Source organism: Austrofundulus limnaeus, unplaced genomic scaffold (assembly GCF_001266775.1).
Source record: "Austrofundulus limnaeus strain Quisiro unplaced genomic scaffold, Austrofundulus_limnaeus-1.0 Scaffold1440, whole genome shotgun sequence".
NCBI classification, from domain to species: Eukaryota; Metazoa; Chordata; class Actinopteri; order Cyprinodontiformes; family Rivulidae; genus Austrofundulus; species Austrofundulus limnaeus.
In genome coordinates, this window is record NW_013953842.1 from 11,889 (window position 1) to 36,317 (window position 24,429).

Consider the following 24,429-nt stretch of genomic DNA (forward strand, 5'->3'; position numbering starts at 1 on the left):
GCACTGGCTCATTAATTACCAGATTTTACTCTCAGTACTGAGGAGAGAAAAAAACTGTTTATGAGCTACTGAAGATTTGTAACCTTTAAGCTCACAAAGACTTTTCTCTGGGTCCAAACATGTTGTTTATAGAGTCCAAGAATGTGACTGGAGATACTACTGGATGTGTCAGCGATAAAACCTGAAGTATGGCAGTGTTGTTTGTTCACTGGTTTTTTGTTTTCTACTTTCTGTCTCAGCAAGTTTTTAGTTCAACTAAATTTATACAAATAACAAAAAACAAATTGTTTTTATTTCCATCAATATATTGATTTAAAATTGTTCATTGCGCCAAAGATTATAGATGTAGGACATTTATGCATTTTGATGCTGAGGAAACAGATAAATGTTTAAATCCTGTCATTCAAAGAAGCCAGGATTCAGTTCAGGGGACAGAATTACACCTGGGTAACTTTAGATAAGCAGCCGGTGGGACAGAAAACCAAATCTCAAAGATTTAACATCAGTTTATGGAGAATAATTTGTATTAAACTATGCCCTTCATTTGGCACAGTGAGGAAAAAAGTATAGTCAGCCACCAATTGTTCAAGTTCTCCCACTTGAGGCTTGTCTAATCATAATTAGACATCAACTATGAGAGACAAAATGAGAAAACATCTATAAAATCACATTGTTTGATTTTTTTAAAGAAATTATTTTCAAATTATGGTGGAAAATAAGTATTTATTCAAAAACAAAAGTTAATCTCAATACTTTGCTATTTATCCTTTGTTGGGAACGACAGCGGTCAAACAAAGGTCTTTGACACACACTGTTGCTGGTACGTCGGCCCATTCCTCCACGCAGATCTCCTCTGGATCAGTGATGTTTTGAGGCTGTCACTGGGCAGCATGGACTTTCAACAGGGTTGAGATCTGGAGACTAGCTAGGCCACTCCAGGACTTTGACACGCTTCTTACGAAGCCACTCCGTTGCCCTGGTGGTGTGCTCGGGATCATGGCCATGCTGAAAGACCCAGTCATGTTTCATCTTCTATAATTGCTGATGGAAGGAGGTTTGCACTCAAAACCTCACGATACACGCTCCCATTCATTCTTTCATGTACACGGATCAGTGGTTCTGGTCCTTTTGCAGAGAAGCAGCCCCAAAGCATGATGTTACCACCTCCATGCTTCAGGTATGGYGTTCATTTGATGCAACTCAGCATTTACTCTCCTCCAAACATGATGAGTTGTGTTTCTACCAAACAGTYCTGCTTTGGTTTCATCATAACACATTGTTTCAATACTCTTCTGTGATCTCTGTATGTGATAAAGTGTCTGCTCTTTGAGGRTATAAATGTGTTCGGGGTTCATTCCTTCAGACTTGTGGAAATAAATTGGCAAAGACAGCTCGACTCTTTATTAAAAAGGTTCTAACTCACGTCATTGATAAATAATTTCCACTACAAATTTTACCTCAATTTCATCTCACATCATTTCAGCCGTTCTTATCTTTGAGCTGCAGCCTTCTGTGTTTAGATGGAAAAAAAAAACAGGTAAAAACACAACTAAATGTTTATTTTATTCACCTTTTACTAAAATACACCACAACCTTGTGTTTCAGGGCTCTGGGAGWCTGCTGTGAGTTTGTGATTCTGCATATTTCTTCGTGCTTTCGTCTTACAGCCACAACTGACTTTTATGTTCCGTTGCTTTTCAGCAAATCGGATTTAGCCGTGACCTCTGACCCCAATCATCTCGCCACTTTCAGAGACCKTTCTCCCTCTCCAGAGGGCTGCTTACAGCTCTGGTTTACTTCAGCCGCTGCACGGAGGAGGCCGGCCCGCGGACGCCGAGTCCACGGGTCCAGCTCCTGGATGATGACAGCGTTTTCATCTCAATCTCTCGAAATCAAAGACAGAAAATCAGTACTTTGTTTGAACTTTTTTCTTTTTAACTTCAATTGTTTTGTTTCTTAATAATCCACACAAATCCTCCAGACACCATTTTCTCTCTAACTAACCTAAGAATGACAAACATCCTCCACAACCACTCCATCATATTTCAAAGTCAGCTAAACAAACGTCTTAGTATAATCTGCTTTGTGGGTATTTGTCAAACATCTGTATAGACTTTACATGTGACCAGGTTTAGACTCTTGCACCTCCACGTTAGGTCATGAAGCATGTGACGCCCAAATTATGGCAGATTATTTTTGAAAACGTGGAGCCGAAACAAGGAGAAAGAAAGAAACACACCACCGTAAAACAACTCAGCAGTATCTTCACACAATTTAATCTTTTGTTGTTGTTTTAATGCTGGTACCAGTTATTCACAGTGACTCTAAAATAAAATTACAGGAGGAAGTTTGTACAAGAAAAACGGCAGAGTTTGAGTGACGTTTGGCGTCTGCCCGTTCAGGYGAGCAGTTTGTCATCAGCAGGCCTTTGTCCGTTCGCACTGAGGGGGAGAGACTGTCCAAGTGTCCAGTGTGCCTTAATTGTGTGGARGTTTAACAAAACAAAWMAAAAAAAAAGGTGCAAGAATAACACATAACTCTCAAGCCAAAGACATAAACATCTTTAAATACAATATTCTGCATTTCAACACCACTTCCAGTTGCTTTTTTTTTCCTCCAACACACCTAAAGCTATTTTGCCAGCTGATAAAAATAAAATAWAGTTTGCCTGTTTTGGCGTTCAGTGGTTCAGACCAGCAGGAGGAGATCTTCTACAGTATATGGCTGCTACAGTAATGAGGTTAGAAGATAACAGCTACAGGCAGTCGTGGAAGGAAGCAGTTCTTTCCTGCCAGAGTCTGCGTCTTCAGGAGAGGTATAACCTTTTCCCCCCACGGTCCCCATTTTTTTAAACATATGTCCAAGAGTTCATTTTTGACCTTTTCTCGCCTGTTTTCCCCCGTCGTCTCTTCCTAAAGACATCATTTAAATACAGTACTACTGAAGAGAGAAGAGAAAGACGTTTTTTTTGTTTTTTTTACATCACAGACCTCGCTCGGAGGCGAGTCAGTAAGCATCGTTACATCGTTTCAAGTAGAAGGCTGCCCACAGGCTCGTAAATGTCACKTAACTTTTTATTTAATATTTCGTTTTACACATTCCAGCCTTCCACAGCACGAAACCACACTCAGAAACTGCAACTACATGTCCGACAGAGAAGAGAAGCATTACTACTCACATATATTACTGCTGATACTGGATCGTCTTATATAGATATGTACACTTTTGGTCATTTCATGGTAAGACACCGTAAAACATGCTATACAGTGCCGCTCAGAATTAATTGCCACTTTCTATGTAAGTGCTACTCAGCAGAGCTTTTCAAGTATCTGAAGCACGCACACACACACACGCACGCACGCACACACACACACACACACCAGTGAAGAACTCTGGCACAGCGCACCAAGACAGCCGCCTGTGCTGGTCTGTCTGTGAATCAAGGGATGCTGATTGTATCTTTTTATTCTCTCTCTCTTTTTGGACTTTTACATCCAGCTGGAAGGTTCCCTGCTTCAGCAGAGAGTGGTAATCGTGTTACTTTCGATCAGAATTAGGGGCTGTTGAAGTGCACTGGACGGTTTGCGTGGGTTTTGCAGCAGGGAGGCTAACAGGGCTTGTTGACGTTGCATAGCAGCTCAGTGACTTTGATGAGCCGGGCCACTGTGCTCTGCGACTCCTCCTGCAGCCGCTGGTTGTTCTGCCTGAGGCTCTGCACCTCGGCTTGCAGCACCGCCTTGTCCTCCTTCTCCTGCAAAACATCGGCACACAACAGAGAACAAAAGCGGTCGCTCAGATTTGCTGTGGCAGGAACGAGAGGAGGCGCGACAGGTACAAGGCGACGCGTGGACGCGGCGTGCGAGAGGGAGACGTGACAACCAGAGCGGAGAGACGCACAGCAGCACAGGGAGAACAACGTCACAACCCCAAAAAACTGCACACAAATCTGCACTTTTAAAATAAAACTGAGCATGTGTTCGCTTCAAATATATCGGCTGAAAACAATCAAACATTTGCTGATTTTTACTGTTGCATATAGTTTATTAAAATCACTGCTTTAAGGGCTGATGGTCACCTTTATCAGTTACAAAGCAAGTAAGGCTGCGACTAACGATTATTGTTGTGACTGAACAGTTTAATGACTATTTTCATTTTTTCATTGATAAAATGTAAAAAAAAATCGATAGAAACACAATGACAAGTTTTCAAAGTCCAAGGTGATATCTTCAGGTTCTTTGTTATAAAACAGAGAAAAGCAGCAAATCGTCACATTTGAAGATGGAGCACTGTGTAAAAGGTAAGTAAGAATAAAACAGGGATTAAAAAAACTTTAAATGATTTCTGAAATTCAGCTCTAATAGACCTTAAAGGGTAAAACATTAGATCATTTATCAAAAAGTTAATTTCATTTTAATATGATGCCAGCAAAGTTTGAAAACAATGGAACAAGGATTTAGATAAACTAGGTATGTTGTGAACAATTAGTATGAAAGTGGAGATGTAAATGTTTATAAAAATAGTGTTTCGCTGTAGTAAGAAAGAATATAAAAATATCTGCTTATATGTTGCAACAAAACCTGTATGGATGGAGGTGTTAGAGAACGGCTCCATGTTTGTCACTAACTCATAAAAAACACCAGATTACCCTCAACTATTATGGACTCCTTGCAGATATTTTCTCTAAATGGTTTCACTTGGCACAAAAAGTAAGTAAATGTGTGTTTGGTAGATTATTTATTTGTTGTAACAATGCTTCTTGGTAATAAATCTTATAGAAGCACCTGCATTGCAAAAAATGTCCATCTAACCAAGTTTTAAARCCTTATATTCAGCCAAAAATTCTTTTTGATCTTGTTTTCAGACTGATTTACTAAACAAGAACTGAATGTGTAAGAAAAATAATCTTGTTTTCAGAATGTGTAAGATTATTTGTCTTGTTAGCCTGAAAATTTGACTCAAATTTAGTCATAAATTTCTGCCAATGGAGTAAGAAAAATTGACTTGGTAAGATTCTTGAAATACTTGATTTGACTCAATTTTTTTTTCTTATTTCAAGAATMTTACCAAGTAAAATTTTCTTACTCCGTTGGCAGAAATTTTTGACTGAATTTGAGTCAAATTTTTCAGACTAACAAGACAAATAATCTTACACATTCTGAAAACAAGATTATTATTCTTACACAATCAGTTCTTGTTTAGTAAATCAGTCTCAAAACAAGATCAAAAAGACTTTTTGGCTGGATATAAGGTTTTAAAACTTGGTTAGATGGACAGTTTTTGCAGTGAGAAGCTCAAAACAAGTGTCAATAACAGAAAAACAAACTGATTGACAGAAAGGATTTGGCAAATTTTTCACGTGTACAACTCACTTACTCAGCTCTGTTGCTCAACCCAGAAATGCATGTTCCTTACAAATGTGACACCACTTAAAAGAGAAATTAACAGGATACAGTAAAAGGTTTATTTGTTGTATCTGGATCAAATGTTAGTGAATTGTATGGAGCAGAACTGGGCCAGACTAATTTTGCTACGTGGGTACAGTTTATTCACTGATGGCGATTTTCACAAGCGTTTCTGATTCGATGCAACAACTGCTTTAGTTTARTTCTCAACCTTTTTTTTCAACATAGTTTTAAAATCCCTAAAATTCATGCATGAAATGTTTTATCAAGATAAATCAGTCACATCACTACTTCTCTTCTTTTTATTCCCACAAACAAGCTACTGCAAACGAATTCGTGCGATATTCATGTTATTTTATTTAGTTTTCCTCTCATCCCATTGATATGGCAACATAATGCTGGCATCAGAATCAAAATGATATTTCCTAGAAAGATGTGAATTTTTCACTGAAAATGTTTGACATTTTGTTTTATTTTTAGTCACGTTCTACACAGGGTCTCCTCGTTTTAGGGAATCTAGTTTGTAAAATAAATACGTCAAAGTGAGTTTTGTTGTCTTTCAAMTTGAGTTAAAGTTAAGAGATGAGCAACTAATTAGTAACAGTACTAATCAAGAACTTCAAAATAGAAAATGCGTCACAAAGTTGAGAGAAATATCATGCATTCTACGTACATAGACACACACACACACACACACACAAACACACACAGACAGTATTGGCAACAATCTATTCTCAACACACGGTCCGCTTGTCTGCGGCTGACAGAGCAACTCCATCTGTTCAGTAAGGCTATGAAAAAACAAGACTGAAGGTTGTGGGAAAAACAAGCAGACTTTGTGCTGAGAATCATAGTTTTTTTTAAGGCAGCTGCATTCAGTGTCCAAAAGAAGCCTTTGAGTTCATCACATACAGTTGTTCGGAGGCATTGACAGGAAGGATAAAACAGAGCAACACAGATTTGTGTTTGGTGAAAATGTGCAGGAAAAATAAAAGAAATAACAGCAGGAGTTCTCATAAATACATGTAAAATCAAACTGTACTGCAAAATACAAAAATCTGCAACTGTTTCTGTACATAAAGCAATAAATAAATAAACTTCTTTTTTTTTTCAAAGTGTTTGGGGGGTGGGGTGGGGTTATACATCTCTATAGTGGTCTGAGGTGGTGCGTGGACAGCAGAGTTTGTAAACACACGGCTGCATCAGCAAATAGAAACCTTCTCGCTCCGGCGAAGGAAGCTGAGCAAAGTAAATACTTGTTTTTTGTTGTTTTTTTTTTCCTACCTGCTGACTTTCTAGAGGAGCTAGAAAACATATTTACAGGGAGTAACATTCACGGAAGTCAAAGCACCTTTTGCAGGTCGTCTTGCAGCTTCTTCAGCATGGACTCCAGCTGCGACACCTTCTCCTCCAGGTGGCCGGGAGAGTCGCTGCAGCGGAGAAACACAGGGGTGTTTTATGAGCCGAGGTTCTCTCTGCGGCCGTCGCYGAACATGTGGGTGGAAACCAAAGGGCCGAGCGAGGCCGTTTCACTCCACACCAATCACATTAATGAAACCGTTCTGAAGGAAGACAAAGTTCTCCGTAATAACACACCCTCTTTAACTTTTTCCAATTAGTCTGATWGTTGTCAAGAATTTGTCCACACTACCTTGAATGAAACCCGGAACACGCGGAGATTAATTTACAGTAATTGCCATGTCTGACAAGCAATGCCACTCTTAGTGATTGCTCTCCTCCTGAGCTGCATTTCTCCAGACTGCAGTTATAAATAATGACTCCACACCGCAGACTGCAGAAGCAATGACCTACAAATACATAAAGACTTAAAGGTCTTGCACTCCTTGAAGGAATGCCCACCAGAATTTAAAACTAAAACCAATTTATGCAAAAAAAAAAAAAAAGGGGGCAAAATTACAGTCATTTTGGTCAAACTTAATAATGACGTCTCATGCGATATTATGAGATGAGAGTCTCTTGTCTGTGTGAGTGGAGGTGTCTTGTGGGACAAGTTAAAAGATGCAAAGTAATGTAATAGTAAAATCATTGTGAACATGTAAATATATTTTATTAACTTCTAATTTGGTGCAACTAGCACCTTCCTGTCTTGAGTTATGACTAAAATTGATATTTTTTTTTAAAAATATTGGTGCTTTCTGGCTGTTTTGACAGACACGTCCCCCCAGTCACGTCTTGGACAAACTCCATCCACAAAACAAGAAACTCCCACTTAGTGACGGCAGAGACCCCCTTCTCAGATATCCTGACGATGTGTTAGCACTCAGAGTATTTGTTGTGAATGACTCCCAGCTACCACGCCACATTTTAGCTCAACATCTGTAAAACCGATGGCATTGTAGCCATTTTTGTGTTGAGTAACGTCTACTAACTGTGGCGGCCATCTTGAATTGGACTGACTCCAAAAGTTAATCAGTTGTAGATGTAGAACCAGTAATTACTTTGAGAGTTTTATCAAAATCTGTCCAGTTGTTTCAAAGATGTTTTGCTAACAGAGAGTCAGGGTGGTTTAAGTAAGACATAAAGCATTAAATGTAGTGCTCGTAGCACAATGACAACAAACATTAAATCAATATTTGCTAAACTGGAAGAGTTTTAGCTGTTTATATGTATGATTTTGTTGCAGCCATCTCAATTAGGGTTGAGTTTAAAAGTTAATCAGTTGTAGTAATAAAATCATTTCAGTAATACAATAAATAAACAAACGTTTGGACCTTAAGAAACCAGTATATATATTATCTTTCACCAGAATAAACTAAATATATATATATATTTTGCAGAGATTTGTGTTGATCTTTTGAGCTCAGATGGATGTGATGCGAGTGGATTTTATGTGAAGAGGAAAATTGTGTGTGTGCGTGTGTGTGTGTGTGTGTGTGGGGGGGGGGGGGCTGTTCTGCACAATGAGTCATTTACATGAAAAGAGACGAAGGCAACCAAAGAGCTAAAAAAGAAATTCAAAGACAAAATAAAATCGATCAGAGCTGGAGAGATACAGAACGACGGCGATGAGTCAGACGGGCCGCTGACAAAGGAAGGGCATCACTTTGATTCAAACAGCAGGACGGAACCAGTGAGGTCCAAAGAACTGTGGCGGAACAACGGGGTGGACCTTTCAGAGTCGACGAAGAACAAAGAGAAACGAGAAGCTGACTGAACGGCTCCAGCTTTACTGGAACTCACCTGTCCTTCAAGTCCTTCAGCTTGCCATCAGTCTGATCCGTTCCTGCCTGAGAGGGATCGCCAGCTTTCCGGTCTGTGAGGAGAAACATAATCAGGAACGAGAAGAGAACTGTGCAAAAGTCTTGAACCATCCCTTGTTTCTTTGTGTTTACTTCCAAAAAGCCAGACRTCCTTGTAATCTTTTAAAACGGGCTTGATCAATATTTTGACACACCTGTTTAAAGTTTGTTCTCTTTGTCATTCATTTTTACTCATTTTTCAGAACAATGATGTATTAGTTTTTAAGCCAATTAACTTTGATATTTGACTCATTTAGGTAGAAAAACCTTGAAGAATCAAAAGATGAACCTGTGTCGGGTTGACATAAAACAGACAACTTAGAAAAAGAAAACATTTTTAATTTGGATCTTAAGGCATTTCAACCTGCCAAAAAATACATTTTTTTCCAATTTCTTTAGTCAAATTAATGAAAAAACACTACAGCTATCACAGTATCAAATAAAATCATATTTTAGCACCAACAGTGATTTTCAAAAACGTTATTTCAACTGTTAGCTGAAATACTTCCTTAATGTTCATCTGCTGTAGTGATTTTTATTTGATTTTTAGGTCTGTCACTTAAAATGTTGTACCCCACTATTTCAATTTTTTCTTTTTTTAAACCAACACTACACACAACACTGTGAATATCAGGTACGGAGAWTGRACAGAAAATTAGTAAAAAGCTATCCAAAATCCAAAGAAAAACTTTAAAATATTTTCATGAAGTCTGGAAAACTACTAATCATGATATTTTTTAAAAGTCTAGAAATGTCTGGCTCATTGGCTGTAAATGGTAAAGAATTTAGGCATGGTTTAAAGGTTTTACACTGTTTATACAACCCTGATTCTAGTGAAGTTGGGACTTTGTGTAAAACATAAATAAAAACGGAAAGAATATTTGTAGTGTATTCAATGGAATATAGGTTGAAAAGGATTTTCAAATCATCATATTCTGATTTTATTTTTACACAACATCCCAACTTCTTTGGAACTGAGGTTGTACAACAGAGGGCCAATATTTTAATCAATACATAAAAATATTAAATTTTAATGTTAGATTAGTGAAACATTTCTCTTTGAGTTAAAGTTTGTCCCAACCAGCTGCGCTTATTTACAGTGAAAACAGAATGAGAGGTGTGTGAACGGTCCTCACCCTCTCGTGACAGAGCCTCCAGGATGCTGCGGCACGCCGTCGCCAGGTCAGCGATGGACTGCCACTCCTCCTCGGTCGAATCTGTGGTCTCAGAGAGAACTGCAAGAAAGAGCTTCAGCTGTATTATTCTGCCACGACACACGGTGCCTCTGTGTTTCTGCAGGGTTTCACTGCAGAGGGGCTAAAAGTCTGGTCCTGCACTGACAAAGAGTCTCCACTGGGTGAAGCTGCTGTGTCAAACATGAGCACAGCCTGCAGCACAGGAAGTGAAATCATGGATGGGCTTTGCTATCTGGTGTACATATTTAAATTTTTTTTCTTTAAATTGCGTCAACAGTTTAGATGTAGTGGATGAAAATCAATCAAAGCAGTGATTTTTACATAAGTTGCATAATTGTTTGACTTTTAAAAACTTATTAAAATCCTTCAATTGAGGAATTTAGTGACAAAAACATGATTTTATTCATTAAGTGCTGCAGATTTTCTGTAAAAAGAATCTAGAGCCAAAAACAATCGCCAGATTTCAGAAACCGCCCCCACAAAAACTCAGAGGAAWCTGACGAGATGAAGAACAAGCGCGCTCTTTTAGTGGCTAAATGATGAGTCTCTCAGCCTCAGCGGAGGCAGAGCAGATGGTGGAAGAGGGGTTCCTTGATTTGGGGCTGCCTACAGCTCCACCCCTCCCACTACCCATCTGTCCCCCCCTTTTATCCCATCCCTGGCAGGGGGTGGCAGCAGAGCAGGGGCGATATTAGATTAGCGCATTCAGCGGCAGTCTGCGTGAAAGAAAAAGAACAAAGAGCAGAGACGACTGGCGGATAATAAAAAGAGGGGATTTAGGGAAAGAAAAAGCTTGGAWATTTGTTGATCATTTTAGGCAGATTTGCCAACATGTATAGCCGTCCTGTTCTGGTATCATTTGAGCAACAGTGCCAGCTGCTGTGTTGAACTCATAATCAGGGTCAAATGATTCCTATGACCTTACAACAAAATGTTTTCCTTTTCTTCCTCTGTCCATTTGAACAGAACCGAACAGCGTAAATACACTTAAAACCATATAAATGTACAAATATTCATCTGAAACTGTGTAAAAGAGCTCTTACTTTTGGTGATGGAGTTATGAAGACTCAGGGCTCGTGAGTTTCTTTCAGCTCGGTCGACACTTGACAGCCGGGAAGACGAGAGAGACAAGTCACTCGCTGAAGCTCTGTCGTCATCAAACTCGGCGCCTCTGAACTACAGGACAGAAACAGAGATTAAAGAGGAAACAACGCAGAGGAAAAGTCACACAGGCGTCTGTGTGTGGTGTTTTTTTTTTCTTTTTTTTGTGGGGGAGGGGTGTCACCTGCTCGTCCTCCACAGGAACCTTGGGTTTGACAGCCAGAATCAGATCGGGCGTGGCGTCCTTCAGCTCCCTGACGTTCTCGTAGACGTGGGGGTCCAGTTTCAACCCCACGTTGTCATACATGTGTCTGTCCATCAGGAAGGCAGGGAGGGAGATGTTAACGGGGTAACAAAAAAATATAAAACATTTTGAGCTAATCAAGGGGTCAAAACCAAAAACAGGAACACAAAATAAAATTTACAATGTAGAAAACAAAATCTGCACAGTTTTTGTCTCCTGTTGTAGTTAGTCTTTAAATAAAAAAATTAGCTCACTTTATGACCAGCTGTAACTAAAATACTTCTGTTTACCTACAAAAACAGGATCAATGTAAAAGCACACTGTAAATTATTACGCTGATAAACAATCCATTGAGAACAAATCTGCATTCATGTTGTCATATTTTCACATAAAGGTGCCTGATCGTTCACAGATGAAGGCTCAGCTAACCGAACTGTAAGCTGCAGACTTCCTACTTCCTCAAATGTGTTCCGTCATGCTCTGCAAACCTTTGCTTAGAGCAGTTTTCTGTATTACTGTCATTCAGTGAAATGCTGTAAGAGCGAAGCACTCACTCACTTAACTAAAATAATAAGATAAAATTCACACATTTCCTCTTGTTGTTTTAACTACAACTCATGACCTGTAAAGTGTTTTAAAGTCTTCTGCTTTAATTGTGAGCAAACTGATAACAAGCTGTTTTCAGTAAATCGCTAAAAAAACATGCTGAGAAAAGTTTTGCAGTGAACACAAGTGTTATCAGTAAAAGGGAAGTAAACTGATCACAAACAGTCACACACACACAAAAAAAAGCGCAGCATTTATGCGTCATCGGTTAGAAGCASTGTTCTGTTACACATATTTGAGTTTGGGCAATTTTTAAAGCATTTTGTCCAAAACAAAAACTATTTATTTGATCAGACTCCTCATACCATCCTGATTATTTAATAACTTTTTTTTAAAAAGGAGATAAACTAAAAGAACGTCAAATGTTCTTTCTTTTGTGGCTTTATAAAAAAATTAATTTAATTTAAAAAGTCACAAAAAAGGGAAATCTAGGTACTTTTTGGTCATTAGTTTTTGTTTTAAAAACAAATATTGAAAACGAAAATTAGATGGATATTCTATTTGCATTTTATACTAAAAAAACAGAAAAACTGTCTTTTTATTTTTCTGCAAACAAAGGTTTAACATTGCTGAAAGGCAACTCAACACTGTCCTGTGGAACCTGCTGCAGCTTTAAGTTTCACACCATGAACCTCCTGAAGAAAAGCTTCATGAGCTAAAAACACCAGAAGCTCCAGGAAACAGTTTACATCTGTGATAAACTGACACCTGGTGAAGAAATGTCAAACTAGTTAGATAAAGTGTATTCAGTGTGGCTGCCTGGTAGTTAATTTCACTTTAGTTAGCTAGTTATAAAGTAAAACATGGTTATTCATCCCATCAGAACATCTAAGGTGGAGCTAAATAAATAGATTTTTAAAAGACATTAGCTAGACTAGTGATAATAATAAAAAATACAGTCTGTAGTTGGTTGAAGAAATACAAATGTAGTTACCAAGCATTTATTTATTTATTTATTTATTTACAGGCAGCCACCTGTTATTAAAAAGTTATTTAATTAGCTCTAAACGGTCTGAGAATGACTGTTAAACTTCTGGTTTGACAAAAATACGACAGACCATTTCCCATTTTTTGGAGTATAAAATGAAAATAGAAGGCACCACTTTACAATAAGGCTCCCCTTATAGATTGAAATAAATAGTTTATAGATTACAAATTATAAATAGTTTATAGATAGGTTATTAATTCATCTGTAAACACTTTATAAATCATTAATAAGTGTTTATGTGCATTAATTAAGAACAAGAAAGAGACAAAACTGTCTGGTTTGATGCCAAATAGTGATCAAAATCTGTTCATATATTATAAAGTGTTATATTAAACATTTCACACTGGGTTACTACCTTGTAAACACAATAATGTATTGGAAACACATGGTTACCRTAGGTACACTATTAATGATTAATAAATGTGTATAAATGTCATAAGGGGCGCCTTATAAATAGTGTACAGTCTTACATTTTACAATAAGGCTCCCTTTGATAATTGTGGATATATATATTACAGTACAATATTATATGTAATATATGTGTTTCCAATTCATTATTACCTGGTCTGAAATATTTAATATAGCACCTTAAATGTAATATGTACAAGAACAGATTTGGATTACTGTTTGGCAAGAAATCAGACAGTTTTGTCTCTTTCTCATCCCTAAATAATGCATAATAAACACTTATTAATGATTTATAAAGTGTTTACAGATGAATTAATAACTTATCTATAAAGTATTTATAAGCCATCTATAAGATGCACCTTATTGTAAAGTGGTACCAAATAGAATAACCAAGAGGTACACAGACTGAGCTCCAGTTTTTTATAAGTTGGCAGTTTTGAATGAAAATGAAAGTAATGTTTTACTTTTCAGATCAAAAACTTGTAAACTGAAGGCTTTTTATGTGATAAACAATAATTTTTTAAGTTTAAAATCTCTGCATTAGTTTAGTGAAATGGTGGAGGTATTGTTAGCTTTAGTAGCACTCACCCATCACATGTATCTGTGTAGGACAGCTGTCTCTCCAGAGACAGGCTGCGGGGGAGCAGGGAGGCGCTGCTCTCCTGGCTCTGATTGGCCGGTTGGTCCTGCAGCGACGTGGCCCTCAGTAAAGGTAAAGCGGACGGCATGAGGAGCGTGTAAGTGTCCTCGTTCTGATCTTTATCACACGTCRGTTCTTCACCGCCGTCTGTCTCCAGCTGCACCTCCATGAGCTCCACCTCTTCGACCTCGTCCGTCTTTAGCTCTTCGTCTATCGCCCGCTCCTCCTCTTCCTCCTGCCCGTCTTCCCTCTCGTCCACCACCCAGGCCTCTCCTGACTGATTCTCGCCCGGCTTGCATTCTGCATCTTTGATGGCTTTCTGGTACAGTTCTGCAAAACTTCTGCAGAGCACGAAAACAAAGCATGCTTTGTATGAACAGGTGTATTAAACAMAAAAATAAACAAGAAAAATTAACCTTTTCTGTAGAAATGCAGGCTGAATGCTGGGTGCAAAAAACAAAACAAAAACAAAAAACAGTAGCTATAGGAGGTAAGAATGTTAGCTAAAAGACAAAAACACCAAAACAGTAGCTAAATGCTAAAAGAAACAAAACATTAGCTAACAGCTTAAGGAGCCATGACACTAAAAACTAAAAAAAGCATTATGCTAGCTAAGTTTAAAAACAGCTACACAATTAGCTACACACTAAAATAAATAGAATGCTAACTAAAAGGAGCAAAATTGTAGCTAAAAAAAGCAAAATGATTGAACTAAAAGTAGTAAAACATGAGAAAAAATTTAAYAAAAAGGTATCTAAAACAAAAATAGTAGAACAGTAGCTAAAAACTAGGAATATCAAAACAAGATAAAAATAGAGCAAATAAATAAAGCAGATTTTAAAGATAACATTTGAAAGAAATTTTAGTGTATTTGTATTTCTTTGTGGATAATATTTGTATAAAATAAAAAAGTCAAAGTATGAAAATAAAAACAAATGGGAAAACAACAGTCACAAAATCAAAATGAGACTAAARAAATATACATAATATTCTTTAAAAAGCATTTTCTGCCAGAAAATATGACATCATTGTGACGGTTTGGGCTTTTTGCCACAGAATGAGGCATTCAGGGCAGAAATATAAATAAATCTGTGGGTTTCTCTGAGGATAATTCTGCTGTTTTGAGCAGCAGATGTGTCCAGATTAATGAAGGTTCAGCTCAGTCCACAGCTGGTTCTGTTGTTTCCCTGATTTCAGCTGAGTGTGAAGTTGCAGGCTGTCGCTGTGATTAAACATCAATATAAGGGATTAACTGGACCGCAGCCCGTCATTAACAGCAGAGTGAGCCGTGACCTCTGAGTGACTCTTGTCCCGCTCGTCCGTCGTCCTCCTGACTCGAATATCGCCTACCTTCGAGGTTTACCGTTCTCGTCCGGTGGGATGACGGTGATGTGGATCTTGTGCGCGGTGCGGAGCAGCCTGGTCCTCTCCTCGGAGCTCAGGTGAACCAGGGAGTGTCCGCAGAGCCTCACCACGCGGGCCCAGAGCTGCAGGCCGCCGCTCTCTGCGTAGCAGAACCTCTGCAGCTCTGTCACGAAGCCCTCCTCGTTCATCAGGAAGCCGGGCTGCCCCACTCCATCCCGCAGGGGGATGACCTCCAGCGCCTCGCAGCCTCGTGTGACGAGCTGCGGGATGAAAGGATCAGACGTGGCTCTCCATGCAGAACTTCAACCATGAGTGCACCCACCTACCTCAAGCCTTTGCACCATCTCTTTAAGATCCTCTGCTTGGCTCTCTAACACGCTGATTGACACGGACTCTCCACGCTCATAGAAGATATCCAAGCAAGGCCCCCCCTCTTTCGACTCTGTGACCACCTTCCAACCGATAACGTCCCGGCAGGAACAGTTAAACACCACCCTGCGACTGCACCTCTCGATGAGCACCACCGACTCCGCCGACACCCCCAGCAGGCAGGGCAGCTTGCGCTCTCCTGCCTCCCACTCATCCTCTCTGTTGACCACCACAGCCCACACCAGCGCGCCGGCGCTGTGCAGCTCGGCTCCTTTGGCGCCCTTCAGCTTGTCTTTCCGCTTGCTGCCGAGAGAGAGCAGGGGGAACTTGGTGGAGGAGTCGATGGGCGTGGTGGTCACGTAGTTCTCCGCCAGGTCCTTCAGGTACTCCTGCCTCGTGCGGGTGGCCATGGAGCGGAACTTCTCGGACTTCTCCGCGGCGTTTTCGGCGTTCACCACCTTCGCCAGGAGGAAGTCCCTGAAGGCGGCCGACCGAGGGAAGCGCGCACCCTTTGGGAACAGAGGACCAAATAATGGGATGTCTTTAGAGCGTGTCACAGCCACCCTGAGAGGAAAGGWGAAAAAGAGGCAGAGGCAGAGCAGAAATGTTCAATTTCTGTCTTGTTTTCAGCAGCAGGGTTATACAGTCTTTGGTATGTGGTTGTAACCCCTACAGTAGAGACATTTGATGCATTTAAATCCTTCTCGCATTTAAATCATTCAGTTGGGGTCTATATAAAGTGGAACTGCAATGCTTTGGTTTGTGGATTGTAACTCCACAAGCCCCTTTTTTACCCCATTTCTGAGGTGAGTTTCAGATCAACTCGTTTTGAGGCTGTCTCTTTAAAACCAAATGAAGAGCTTCACCCCCTCCAGCTTCCAGAGCGGTTGATTCTAATTTGATAGAGAGGTTTATGACTTTTATTTACAAACTAAAAGAGCCAGAGGAGAATGAAGATGATCAAATTGCAGATGTAAGTTTAAACTATATTTAGCTGTTCTGTAAAAATTACTTGATTCAGTTCAGAAATCGAAAATAGAGAAAACTGAACAGGTTGGAAAATATGACCCAAACAGTATATAAAGATATCTACGCAGCACCAGGAGAGACTCCAAGTACACAACAAAATATATTTACCAGCTTAAAAAAATGGATTTTGCCTTTAAACTATCTACCTGCACTGGAACAAAACATTTTCACATCTTATTTTATGTTGCCTTCATGCTTCAGTTTAACTTCTACAAAAACACCTAAATACGTGCGACTTGTTGCATGARACGATACAATCAATACAGACCTGTAATGTGTGTTTTCAGTGCCKGGCTCGTGGACCTGAATAATGATGAAGACGTGCTGAAAATGGGAACGGATGGACTTGGGGGTGAAGGGCAGAGCGCCCGGCTCCTGGAACACGATTGTCACGATGTCGTTACCGATGTGTCGTTTCCTCAGCAGCTGAGATGAAACACAAACACAAAGGGAYGTGAAATAAACTAACATATTAGAATAAAAACAAAGAAATCATCKAGCAACATACACCTACATTTTAGGTTTAAACTTGACAGAACATCTCCTTTCAATATGCCAGCCACAGTTAATAAGCATTAGCCAACACAAAAACAGCTACAAGTCAGTTTCACAGATACTAAGCTAAAATTTGGTGTGGCTGTAGAGATTAATCTACAACACATATTTTGATGGCTATGCTGCAGGCAAAATGCATTTTATCAAGGAATTCTAGGCTGTTCAACACAAATCGGGTGGTTTTCTATAGTAATTCAGTAACAGCTCTAGTGGGTGGGTTTATGTTAAAGTTGGGTGGTCCTAGGACTGCCACAAACGATTATTTTTATAATAGATTAATCCGATTATTTTTTTGATTAGTCGACTAATTGGATCATATTTTAATTGAATATAAAACATAACTTATCGTGCCAGAATGCAGCTGCTATTATATAACCATTGTTAGATTTTAGCTATATGCTAACTAAAAACAATTGCTGTGGAAGGTAAGTTCTGCTCTGCAGATATTACACAGGTTTCTCTTTCATTTTCTTAAAATGATCCCACACTTTTGAGCTCCGTTGCCAGGTAGCCATGATACCAGAGCCTGTCTGTATAATGTCTTGTGACGTCCACGGCCTACCCCAGTTACCACTACTGTGCATGTGTGTCAAGGACAGAAAGGYAGATGTGGCAGTGGAAGGTGTCAAAGCAGTTTGGAGAGAGAAAAAAAGTACAGTACAAAAAAAACAATCGATTAGTCGTCGACTAATCRACTAATCRTGGCAGCCCTAGGCGGTCCCAGAGTCTGAAAATTGACGGCACACACCTTACCAGCTGGTGGCGGTTATGTTCCATTAAGCTATTTGTCAGCCACCATTAAACATAGTAGAAGAAGAAGACCCCAAAAAGACATGCAACAATGGAGGACATGCTAGCATTGTTAGTGCAAATGGCAGATCAGGTTGTTGTGTGAGTAGCTCTTGTGACTCCACCCTCTAACCAATCAGTGACCAACAGTCTTGTAACATTACGTTTTCAGGCAAACATGGTACACTTGGAACCACACTGAACTAAGCTTAAAAAAAAGGGTCTGGTTCCACGAATCCTTGCTAGTGGAAAAGCCTCGGAACATAGAGAGCCAAGTCGAACTGTGCTGTAGAGACGCTAGTGGAAAAGGGACATAGAGTAAAAATGAATTAATCACTGCAGCAATTAGACTTCCTAACAAACATTGGTGGTTTTTTATTTTGTACTGTTATTTTAGTGCTCCCATGTCTGCTAACTGTGAAACAAATTGTCTCTCTGGGATAATAAAGATTCTTGAACTTGAGGCAAATGCTCTATTATATGGCAAAAACACACTTTGATGTAATTTGTGTCAAAAGATTGGGCTTTCAATGGCAGCTGAAAGTTGTAGGAATGATCTATTAAGAGAAACAGCTCTCAGTGGAAAGAGAAGTAGGGTTGAGTGGCTCTGTGTACTTCCTGAACATGACTGCAATCAATGGGATGAAAATACAAAGAGAGAGCTTTGGTACTAGTTTAAAATCACTCAGACATTTTAATTAGGTATAAGGAAACTGTCAACCTGAAAAAAGGTGTAATCTATCTACTTACAAAAAAATAATAATAAAAATCACAATTCTTTATGAAACTAGTTTTTATGACTAATAATATTTTTGAAGTAGATTTTTTTAAACATCTTTTGAGAAGTTTTGAAGCTGTAGCCTTTTAGATTTCATTTTAGCCTTGAATCTTTGTCAGTGAGTTGTTTCAATTTCCTCCCAAATGACAGCAAACAGGCTGAAACCACAGACTGCACAGCCAGCTGAACAGGAAGAAGACTGTGAGGCAACAGTGAAAACCGTGAAGGTGGGAGTGAAAACTGCGAGGTAGGATTTATTTTTTATGTCATGCTTATTTCTGAGTACAGAAGCTTTTTCTAAAGTTTTGACAAAGCATCTGAGTCTGAACAGACAGGTGGAACAAAGGTTACAYAAACTGATGCAACTTTGTTAAAGACTTTTAGTGAAAACAAAGAGTTTGACATAGTTTTGAAAGTGATTTTGCAACACAGAGAGCAGGAAAACGAACCCATTTGTCGCRTCTGTTAGGTTTGTTTTACCTGCTGCGTGTTGTTGGAGGTATAGGGGAGCATTGTTGACACGTGGAACATAATCTCGTAGTCCTGGTAGCGAGTGTAGAGGGAATGTGTTCCAGTGGAGTCCGCTGCAAATCCATAATAACATCACACACACACAAAAATAACAACAAATTTAAAGATCATCTCTGAATTGGAAGCTGAGCACAGATTGAGCCAGACTGAAATCTGTCCCAGTGAAGGAAGCAGCTCGGAGATAATCAGCAGTGACTATGCCATTTTGCAGGCATTACTCAGATTACATGTGGCCAGATAACCGTTATCTCAGGCTTTCACAGACACACTGATGCCCTTCGGATAACGGCACTGCGACAAAGCGTGATGCAGCTAATCGAGTCGGGTGCAGGGCGTGTGTTTTCAGCTCACTCTTGTTATCCAGCTGAGCTCGGTATTTCTCCCAGCCCTTCAGTCGCACCCGCTCTCCCAGCAGATCCAGGAACTCTTCGAACGCCGGCCCGGAGCTCTCGTTGTTGTACATGTCTTCCTCCGAGCTCTGCCCGGCGCGGCAGTACATCACACCAACCTTCCTCTGGAAATTCAGCTGCACAGAATGGACAAATAATTAAATAAAGTTTAAAAAAACATTTTCACTGATAAGAAAAGTTTTAAGTAAGTCATAAAACTGCTTACAACAATCAGGAAAGTAAATGTAAGACATAACTTGGTTAAATTGACATTTTTTGTGCATAAACAACTGTTTTCATGATGAGTTCTTGTTATATTTAAACTTATAACTAGGTGTTAAATTTTAAAGTAAATAAGTAAAAATATTTTTAAGTTTTGAATGGAACAAAATAAAAGAAAAAGTTATGATTAAAAATACTTTTTATTACTTAGTTACTATACCCCTCTGCTTTTTGATATTTGCGTATCAAGTAGGGGTGTAATATCGAAAATCAAACTTTTTTTTCAACAAGTTAACCACAAAAGGTGAAAGCTGCTGACAGTTCAGTGAGAACAACAAACTAGTTTACAACTTCTGCAATAAAAATGATAATGAGCTGTAAATCAAAGGTTTTTAAAACCAGATGAAATGCATTTTGACTTTTKGGACAAWTGGTCTCAAATTTCAATAATTTCARACTCATTATTTAAAATTTTCTGTCCTTTTGTCCTTTTATTTGCTTGATTTTCAATACTGTTTTACAGAACAATACAAGACTTTTTTGAATTTTTACTTTTATTTTGAAAATTAACAGACAACTAAAAAATGAATAAAACAAAACCTGACTCAAGTTTTATTGAAAATAAGTAGCTTTAATCAAAATTAAGTTAAATTCTGGTGTTTTAAAGTGGGGTTCTATGGAAAGCTTATGACTAATTAATTTCTTATCTGCTGTAGGTAGCTCTTTGACCTCAGTTTGAATAAAATAAATGTTTATTTCTGAGTGTATTGATGAGTTAATGGTAAATCTGAGTGGAGCCAACATTAAAGTGCAGCTATCTTAAATTATTTTCAATCTCAAACGTTTTACTGTTTTAAGCAAACACTATTTTTTAAATATGCATTGCTGCCAGTTTTACATTACACAACTATTCTTGCAGAAATATTAAAATAGTCATAGACTTTTACGTAAATAATCATGTAATGCTAAATTAGCTGCGCTAATTAAACTCATTTTTCAAAACTGAGGCTGATCAACAGCAGGTAAGATATTAACTGTTCATAACTTTTCCACTGAACTCCACATGAAACAATGTAGGCTATCCCTTTAAAGTAATAAATTTAATAAATCTATCTGATATTATTTGACTCWGTTTTGGTGTCCAGCCTCAGAGTTGCGCCGTTACTCACCCCCTGTTCATCCAGCTTGAGCAGGGTGTCCCGGACCTTCGGGGAGTTGGAGGCCAAGCGAAGGCAGTGCAGGTTGAGTTCAGGCATGATGAACTCCAGCAGCCGTTTGGGGGACAGACCTCGGGGGGTGGTGTGGCGAGCGGCAGAGGGCACCGACTCCTCCAAGATGGAACCTCGCAGAGTCTTCATCTGAGGAGAGGGTTCGCCCAGCGTCAGACCACCCAAAGGTCCAATTATTTTCACASATTCTGAAACTGAAGAGCACGAAAAGAAGAAAAAAGAAACGTGTACCTCTGTGGTGCGAAAGATGATTCTGTAGTTGTACTGAGCGCCGCTGGACCCTTCTTTCTCCTCTCGTCGGAAGCTGATGGCCACTGGACCGAGGCGATCGTCGATCCCAAAGAAATTCTGGTGTTCTGTAATAAAAATCGCAGAAATAATAATGAGAGGTGCAACTAAGCAGGTCTCCCACTGGGCGAGAAAATTAAAACTGTCCAGACTTAAAATATGAGGCTCATTATGGAGCTCACACAAAACTCAGTGTGTTACATTTTATTAAATAAAAAATAAAACTTACAGAACTCTATTTTCAAGAATATGTATCTAACTGTATTAGGAAAAAGGTTTGTATCGATCACAAACAAAATAAAAATGCAACCCTTAAATAGTTAAAATACAAAATAAAACAATAAAATTAACTAACATCCAATAACATGGACGTGATTATTTTTTGTGCACAATCTGGAAGTAGTGCAAATATATTAAAATTGAATTAGATTGAGTTTGAACACAATAAAGTCTCACACAGACTTAAATGAAATCTAAGAATTTGATAATACCTTACTGAATTACTAACCTTCATTTTAAAGCCATTACTAAGTATTTTAAACTAAAATGTGCAGAAATGTTTTTGTTAAAACAATTTTTTTTATAACTGCTTATTAAACAATTACTCCTTTTTTATGATAAATGAATGCTGTTTTTTTTAGCTTTGAAGACTGGTTTACTAGATTTTCTGACTTGTTTGTTATGCAAAATTAAATAACTTTACATTACTAATCTAAAAGAACAATTTCAAACCTGCAGCTTTAATTTATCAACATGATTMCTGTATATTCTGCAGCCGTTGCTCAGTTTCAGGGTTTTGTAGATGGATAGAATAATTTTCAACTCAGTCCAGTAAAAATTCAGTTGGGAGAGTTAAGGCTAAAGAAAAAAAAAACCTGCCCACATTTAGCTTGCATGGCTTAACCTTGAGTATTAAATACTGAGGTAGAGCAAAATTTAAAAAATATTTCATCTGAACACTACATTTGAAAAACTTGTGTATTTCCAAACTTTCATCTTGCCTTTGGAACAACTTTTAACCCATTTAAAGTCCAGTTTCACACAGAACATTTCAGCTGAAACTCAGTAACTTAAATTTATAAGAATCTTTTTTTTTACTCTCTGTTGCTGAGCTGGAAATTGTTTCAGAGTCTAAATAAACATGTGTACCTTTCATGTAGAAGTATTTGCGGTAGTAATGAGCTCCCAGATCRGCGTGCTCTATGAAGTAGTTGCTCTTGCCCTGCAGCTGGACGTGACTCTCTCTGGGTTCCTCCAGGACGGAAACAGCATCGTTGGGGGTCCGGAGGCTGGACCAGAGCCCCCTCCTGCCAGAGGATCCACCCAGACCCACCTGCTCCTCTCCTCCCGTCTCGTTGCGGAAGTGGGGACAGCTGAGGAGGAGCTCGTTGTCGTTGCCGTCACCTTCGTCCAGCAGCAGCGACTGCTCGGGGTCGTCGGCGTTCGTCCCGTTGCTCCCCCCACCCTGCGCGGGCAGGGAGGGGGTGGACTGGGAGAGGGGGCGGAGCTGGGAGGCAGCGGAGGCCCCGGAGGTGATGTTCTTTTTGCGCCCGATGCTGTCTCTGTTCGTGGCCACCTCCGTCAGGTCGAACAGGATGCTCTGAACRTCGTAGTGGGCAAAGTTCCTCACCCAAGCTCCTCCTCCGAGGTTGTCGTACGGACCTGGCTGAAGGACCTGAGGGGGAGTAGGTTTAGACTTTTTACTCAGACCTTCAGGCTTTGGTGGTTTATCCGGTTTGTGGGAGTCTCCTGCAGAAGCAGACAGACCTCGAAAGAAGCTGTCAGGCTCTGGAGGGTTTTCGTGCAATCCTAGAAGCAGAAAGGGGTCTTTGAAGCGCAGTGCGTTTGGACTCAAGGGCCCCTGGCCGTCTGCACTCGGMTCCTGGGCTTGACTTTGTCTCTCTAGCGACGACAGGCTGCCGTATTCCCTGTGCAGCAGCACACCTGAGTCCCTCTGAGACCCCACGCCCACTTTGTTACCGACCATTCGGACTATTTTCCCCATTGATTTCCCGGAGGAATCCAAGTCTCCCAGAGTCACATCGCTGTTACTCCTCTGCATGATGTGGCCCCGCCCCACTGACTTCAGTGTCAATCCCACACAGCTCGGAGTGAGGCTGTCTGCATCAGCACCGTCTCCAGCCCTCCTGGGGGGCCACTCCACCACACTTGTCTCCCGTTTGGGGTCAAAATTGACAGCGGCAATAGGYGGCCGCACGTTYTGACGGCGGAACTTGCGGATGAAGAAGTCATCGGACTGCATTGTGCCTGAGAAAGTGACTCCAATCTAATGATCTATTCCCTRGAGCTTTCTGCTGTCCCAGTTAACTTTTTATCCCGCTCTCTGTGGTGCTGGTGTGAAATGAAGAGGCTGTGCATGAAAATGAAAAACCAGCTAAGTGAAATCAACAAATGTAGTCTCATTCACACCACTTAAGATGGAAGAACTCTTTCACCCTTTGGGCTCTCATAGATGAGAGACGCCACACTTTGTCAGTGAGTTGATGAGTGGGACTGGCAGAGGAGAAAATGTGTTGGAGCTCGCTGGACGGGTCCATCCACATGTGCACTGGCCRGGGTTTAGGTGTGGGTTGCTCGCTGCAGTGGCGTGAGGATGAGAAGATCATCACTGGAGCCTGTGTCTATGTCCTCCTTGGAGGAGAGGCTCTGTTTGTATCGACTCGTCCAACATGGCATTCGTGGGTTTGCACTCCTCAGTGCCTGCAGCCTTCATACACTGGCCACCTGTAAAAAAGAAAAGACAAAAAAATACAGTTTTAAAGGGGGATGCTCCAAAACCTCAGCTGGAGACCACAATCAACAGTTTTCAGCTTAACCAGTGACAAGTCAATCCATCATTCAAAACTTCTGTTTTTATCTAGTAAATTACCACAGCTAAGATAAAATTAATTAGATTTTGAATCACTTTTTGAGCAGCAACAACAACAAAAAAGATATTGAGCAAAAACKCTTTCAATTTTGTATATTTTCCCTGCAAGTTAGCAAAGTTTAAATCATAATATCCAAATACAATTTGAGG

The 24,429-nt window shown here is 39.7% G+C and overlaps 1 protein-coding gene across 1 annotated transcript; it reads right to left on the bottom strand.

The window, feature by feature from the left end:
• Positions 1-2,257: 2,257 nt before the first annotated feature.
• sipa1 (signal-induced proliferation-associated 1) lies at positions 2,258-24,130 on the bottom strand. The gene is made up of 15 exons (XM_014032392.1): positions 22,539-24,130; positions 21,333-21,457; positions 21,042-21,230; positions 19,613-19,787; positions 19,211-19,314; positions 16,877-17,034; positions 15,537-16,143; positions 15,196-15,470; positions 13,794-14,186; positions 11,144-11,270; positions 10,902-11,034; positions 9,799-9,897; positions 8,604-8,676; positions 6,754-6,832; positions 2,258-3,751 (listed from the first exon to the last, which is right to left on the bottom strand). The coding sequence occupies exons 1-15, from the start codon at positions 23,650-23,652 to the stop codon at positions 3,608-3,610; spliced, it is 3,795 nt and encodes a 1,264-aa protein (XP_013887846.1). The 5' UTR covers positions 23,653-24,130; the 3' UTR covers positions 2,258-3,607.
• Between the last annotated feature and the right edge of the window lie 299 nt (positions 24,131-24,429).